This window comes from Mercenaria mercenaria, chromosome 17 (assembly GCF_021730395.1).
Source record: "Mercenaria mercenaria strain notata chromosome 17, MADL_Memer_1, whole genome shotgun sequence".
NCBI classification, from domain to species: Eukaryota; Metazoa; Mollusca; class Bivalvia; order Venerida; family Veneridae; genus Mercenaria; species Mercenaria mercenaria.
In genome coordinates, this window is record NC_069377.1 from 17,523,638 (window position 1) to 17,530,397 (window position 6,760).

Consider the following 6,760-nt stretch of genomic DNA (forward strand, 5'->3'; position numbering starts at 1 on the left):
GCTCAAAAAGTATTTGATATAGGTACATGAAACCTTGCATGAGTCTTAATAATGATATGAACTAGCGCACCTCCTATTTTTCATTTGGGTCCCCACCCTATTTTTAGAGTTATGGCCCCTGAAATAGTCAAAAATGTACATTTTCACCTTGTGACACACCTAGCTCAAAAAGTATTTAATATAAATGGTTGAAAACTTGCATAAGCCTTTATCATGATATAAACTTGCACACCTCTAATTTTTTGGCTGGCTCCACCCCCTATTTTTAGCTCACCTGTCACATAGTGACAAGGTGAGCTTTTGTGATCGCGCAGCGTCCGTCGTCTGTGCGTCCGTGCTTAATTTTTTTTTTGTGACCACTCTAGAGGTCACATTTTTTGTGGGATCTTTATGAAAATTGGTCAGAATGTTCATCTTGATGATATCTAGGTCAAGTTCGAAACTGGGTCACATGGGTTCAAAAACTAGGTCAGTAGGTCTAAAAATAGAAAAACCTGGTGACCTCTCTAGAGGCCATATATTTCACAAGATCTTCATGAAAATTGGTCAGAATGTTCACCTTGATGATATCTAGGTCAAGTTCGAAACTGGGTCACGTGCCTTCAAAAACTAGGTCAGTAGGTCTAAAAATAGAAAAACCTTGTGACCTCTCTAGAGGCCATATATTTCTCAATGGATCTTCATGAAAATTGGTCAGAACGTTCACCTTGATGATATCTAGGTCAAGTTCGAAACTGGGTCACGTGGGGTCAAAAACTAGGTCAGTAGGTCTAAAAATAGAAAAACCTTGTGACCTCTCTAGAGGCCATATTTCTCAATGGATCTTCATGGAAATTAGTCAGAATGTTCACCTTGGTGATATCTAGGTCAAGTTCGAAACTGGGTCACGTGCGGTCAAAAACTAGGTCAGTAGATCTAAAAATAGAAAAACCTTGTGACCTCTCTAGAGGCCATATTTTTCATGAGATCTTCATGAAAATTGGTCAGAATATTCAACTTGATGATATCTAGGTCAAGTTCGAAACTGGGTCACGTGGGGTCAAAAACTAGGTCAGTAGGTCTAAAAATAGAAAAACCTTGTGACCTCTCTAGAGGCCATATTTTTCATGAGATCTTCATGAATATTGGTCAGAGTGTTCACCTTGATGATATCTAGGTCAAGTTTGAAACTTGGTCACGTGGGTTCAAAAACTAGGTCAGTAGGTCTAAAAATAGAAAATCCTTGTGACCTCTCTAGAGGCCATATTTCTCAATGGATCTTCATGAAAATTGGTCAGAATGTTCACCTTGATGATATCTAGGTCAAGTTCAAAACTGGGTCACGTGGGGTCAAAAACTAGGTCATTAGATCTAAAAATAAAAAAAACCTTGTGACCTCTCTAGAGGCCATATTTTTCATGAGATCTTCATGAATATTGGTCAGAATGTTCATCTTGATGATATCTAGGTCAAGTTCGAAACTGGGTCACGTGGGATCAAAAACTAGGTCAGTAGGTCTAAAAATAGAAAAACCTTGTGACCTCTCTAGAGGCCATATTTCTCAATGGATCTTCATGAAAATTGGTCAGAATGTTCACCTTGATGATATCTAGGTCAATTTCGAAACTGGGTCACGTGCGGTCAAAAACCAGGTCAGTAGGTCTGAAAATAGAAAAACTTTGTGACCTCTCTATAGGCCATATTTTTCATGGGATCTTTATGAAAATTGGTGAGAATGTTCACCTTGATGATATCTAGGTCAGTTTTGAAACTGGGTCATGTGCGATCAATAACTAGGTCAGTAGATCTAAAAATAGAAAAACCTTGTGACCTCTTTAGAGGCCATATTTTTCAAGAAATCTTCATGAAAATTGGTCAGAATGTTCACCTTGATGATATCTAGGTCAAGTTTGAAACTGTGTCACGTTCTGTCAAAAACTAGGTCAATAGGTCTAAAAATAGAAAAACGTTGTGATGTCTCTATTTCTCAATGGATCTTCATCAAAATTGGTGAGAATGTTCAGCTTGATGATATCTAGGTCAAGTTCATAACTGGGTCATGTGCGGTCAAAAACTAGGTCAGTAGGTCGAAAAATAGAAAAACCTTGTGACCTCTCTAGAGGCCATATTTTTCACGAGATCTTCATGAAAATTGGTGAGAATGTTCACCTTGATGATATCTAGGTCAAGTTTAAAAGTGGGTCATGTGCCTTCAAAAACTAGGTCATTAGGTCAAATAATAGAAAAAAACCTTGTGACCTCTCTAGAGGTCATATTTTTCAATGGATCTTCATGAAAATTGGTCAGAATTTTTTATCTTGATGATATCTAGGTCACATGTGCTCAAAAACTAGGTCACTATGTCAAATAATAGAAATAACGACGTCATACTCAGTTCAACTCTGGGTCATGTGGGGATAGGTGAGCGATTCAGGACCATCATGGTCCTCTTGTTAAAGTTATGGCCCCTGAAATAGTAAAAAAGTGCACTTTTTCACCTAATTATGTGCCTAGCTCAAAAAGTATTAGATGTAAATTCAGGAAACCTTGCTGGAGTCTTTATCGTGATGTGACCTTGCACACTTGGCATTCTTCTTTGAGAATCTTAGCTCTTATTACAGAGTTATGGCCCTTGAAATAGCCAAAATAGTGGATTTTTTGTTTGTGATGCTCATAGCTCAAAAAGTATATGGCCTAGAATAATGAATCCTTTTCATAAAATGTTTGTTGAGGCTATACCCCATTAAGACAGCAAACATTTGAATTATTATACCCCCACAAAACAAAGTTTTGGGGGGTATATAGGAGTGAGCTTGGCGGTCGGTCGGTCGGTCCATTGGTTTTTGTGGTTTCCGGATGATAACTCATGAAAGGCTTGACAGATTTAAATAATTTTTGGTACACAGATGTAACATCAGAAAATACAGGTCAAGTTCGAATTTGGGATCAGTAGGTCAAAGGTTAAAGTCACAGTGACTCTGAACAATTAAACAGTTTCCGGATGATAACTTGAGAATGCTTGGGCCTATGATCATATATTTTGGTACACAGGTGTAACATTATGAAATACAGGTCAAGTTCGACTTTAGGGTCTGTAGGTCAAAGGTTAAGGTCACAGTGACTCGGAACAGTTAAATGGTTTCTGGATGATAACTTGAGAACACTTGGGCCTAGGATCATAATTTTTGGTACACAGCTGTAACATCATGAAATACAGGTCAAGTTTGACTTTGAGGTCTGTAGGTCAAAGGTCAAGGTCACAGTGACTTGGAACAGTTAAATGGTTTCCGGATGATAACTTGAGAACGTTTGGGCCTAGGATCATGAAAATTGATAGCGAGGTTGGTAATGACCAGCAGATGACCCCTAATGATTTTAAGGTCAGCAGGTCATAGGTCAAGGTCACAGTGACCTGGAACACTTAAACGGTTTTCGGACAATAACTTCACAACGCTTTCGGACTAGGATCACGAAATTAATAGGGAGGTTGGTCATGACCAGCAGATGACCCGTAATTATTTTGGGTTCCAAAGGTCAAAGGTCATTTAAACCTTTTCCAGACAATAGCTTGAGAACGCTTGGGCCGAGGATCATGAAACTTCATAGGGAGGTTGATCATGACCAACAGATGACCTCTATTGATTTTGAGGTCAGTAGGTCAAAGGTCAAGCAAGTTCAGCTTAAACATTGGCTTAGTTCTGTGACAAGGTCATATTGTGGGGGTATAATTCATCACTCCTGTGACAACTGTAATTGCCCCTTATTTGTGACAAATGTACCAGTGGGGGGGCACACCCTGTGTCCTACAGACACATTCTAGTTATTATTATTATGTACAACGCCATCGAATATGTCATTGTATAGAAATAGGTGTTTAATCGAATTATTCAGTTTCAGTTTCACTGGGAGTAATTACACCAAACTTCATAAAAGTTATCATTGCCAAGCCTTGCTGTGCAAATCATTGACATGTTCCGGTTTGATGATTTTCAGTGGAGTTATAGCCCTTGATTCATCAAATGTTATGATGTATTGGCCACTACTCTTATATTATTGGACAGATTTCCACCAAACTGTACAGGACTGATCAGTGCCAAACCTTATTTTTCATGTTACCTGCATGTTTAAGTCCAATGATTTTCAGTGGAGTTGGTCCTTTGTCATAGTCTACCTTGTCTATGCAACTGTTCCAACACCACCCGGATGAATTATGTCAAACTTAATTATGCCTAACTTCAGAAGAGTGATCATTGCCAAGCGTAATTGTGCATTTCATGGGCATATTCCATTTTGATGATTTTCAGCAGAGTTATGGCCCTTTATTTGTCAAATTTTATGATATTTTGTCAGGTTCTCTTAAGCAGTTAGCAGATTTCCACCAAACATTACAGGAGTTATCAGTTGCAAGCCTAGTTATGTATATCATCAGCATGTTCTGGTTCAATGATTTTCAGCAGAGTTATGGCCCAGGATTTGTCCAATTTTACACTACTTTCTTTACACCATTGGGCTAAGTTTCACTAAACCACAAGAGTGGTTAGTTATATTGTTGGAATGTTATGTGTCTGATTTTCTTTGGAGTTTGTGGCATTTTACAATGTCTGTAGGATACACTTTTTGAGGAAAACAATCTCTTCTTTTATGTTCATTTATTGATGATTAAACAAATTTATTTTCAGAAATTGAGAGAGGAATTGCTCATTATGAAGCGTTATATCTTACTGTGTTCATTAGCAATGAAGAGTAAGCTTCTGTTACAACTGAAGAATAGGCAACATTTTGTAGAAAATTCTGACATTTACTCCATGAAGGATCTCATAGATATTCAGAAAGATACCTTGCTTCCAGAATTAGCTCAAGTTCACTCCAGCTGGGCTCAACATATTAAAACAGATTGTGAGGTAAATAGAGGATCTTTGATTTTTTAGCTCACCTGAGCAATGTTCAGGGTGAGCTATTGTGATTACACTGTGTCCGTTGTCCGTGCGTGCCTCCATCTGTCGTCAACAATTGTGTTTAAAAGACATCTCCTCCAAAACCACTGAGTGGATTTTGATGAAACTTGGCATGAATGTTCATTGGATGGTCCTCTACCAAAGTTTTTCAAACAGTTCCACTTGGTTGCACATGGGCTAAATATAGAAACATTTTCAAACGGCATCTCCTCCTAAACCAATGGTCCGATTTTGAAATAATTTAACACAAATGGTCCTTTTGGGCTATTTTGCTCCCTTTTGGGTGCAAATTACTATTAAATTAATCCTGGTTAAAGTTTTGTATGCAAGTTACCATCTCCAAAACTAATGCAGATATTGATTTGAAACTTCAAGTTATAAAACTAGGTGACAGCATCCAGTCCATAACTCTGACATGTATTTTGGCCAAATTATACTCCCTTTTGGACTTCCAAGTTAATGTTTTGCATGCGGGTTACTATCTCAAAAACTAATGCAAATGTTGAATTGAAACTTAACACGTTTCTTCGGGTTTATAAAATAGGTCATAGCATCAAGTTCTATAGCTCTGACATGTATTTTGCAAAATTATGTCCCCTTTTGAACTTAAAAACTTCTGGTCAAAGTTTTGCATGCAAGTTTCTATCTCCAAAACTAATGCAGGTACTAGATTGAAACTAAAGATATTTTAACATTTATGGTAATATACCTGCATCTTGGACAACCATTCGAATAGTAGAGCATTGGCTGTCTTACTGACAGCTCTTGTTTTAATGAACTACTGAAAGGATGTTCACAAAACTTGGTCAGAAGCAAGGTCAGATGATCAGTGTCCTCATTCGGTGAGTGACTAATGGGCCTCTTGTATACTTTTTTGTAATAAAAAAGAACCATTCAGATGCCATAGGGTTAATGTCAAGGTCACAGTTACTAAAGAAATTGTTTCACTGTGATCAACAAACTATCACCAAATTTGTTGTATAGCAAGCTTATAGAAAGAATTGGCTTTGGAATTTTTAGCTCACCTGTCACAAAGTGACAAGGTGAGCTTTTGTGATCGCGCGGTGTCCGTCGTCCGTCCACGCGTGCGTCCGTGCGTCCGTCCGTAAACTTTTGCTTGTGACCACTCTAGAGGTCACATTTTTCATGGGATCTTTATGAAACTTTGTCAGAATGTTCATCTTGATGATATCTAGGTCAAGTTCGAAACTGGGTCACGTGCCTTCAAAAACTAGGTCAGTAGGTCTAAAAATAGAAAAACCTTGTGACCTCTCTAGAGGCCATATATTTCACAAGATCTTCATGAAAATTGGTCAGAATGTTCAGCTTGATGATATCTAGGCCAAGATCGAAACTGGGTCACGTGCCATCAAAAACTAGGTCAGTAGGTCTAAAAATAGAAAAACCTTGTGACCTCTCTAGAGGCCATATATTTCACAAGATCTTCATGAAAATTGGTCAGAACGTTCACCTTGATGATATCTAGGTCAAGTTCGAAACTGGGTCACGTGCCGTCAAAAACTAGGTCAGTAGGTCAAATAATAGAAAAACCTTGTGACCTCTCTAAAGGCCACATTTTTCAAGGGATCTGTATGAAAGTTGATCTGAATGTTCATCTTGATGATATCTAGGTTAAGTTCGAAACTGGGTCACGTGCGGTCAAAAACTAGGTCAGTAGGTCTAAAAATAGAAAAACCTTGTGACCTCTCTAGAGGCCATATATTTCATGAGATCTTTATGAAAATTAGTCAGAATGTTCACCTTGATGATATCTAGGTCAAGATCGAAAGTGGGTCACGTGCCGTCAAAAACTAGGTCAGTAGGTC

General features: G+C 38.2%; 1 protein-coding gene across 1 annotated transcript in view; it reads left to right on the forward strand.

The window, feature by feature from the left end:
- The window catches only part of LOC123536293 (differentially expressed in FDCP 8 homolog), an 83,010-nt gene extending 78,103 nt beyond the window's left edge, over positions 1-4,907 (forward strand). The window contains exon 9 of the mRNA XM_053528779.1: positions 4,659-4,907. Within this exon, the coding sequence (XP_053384754.1) occupies positions 4,659-4,907 (249 nt within the window). The remainder of the gene's footprint in view (positions 1-4,658) is intronic.
- The last annotated feature ends 1,853 nt before the right edge of the window (positions 4,908-6,760 follow it).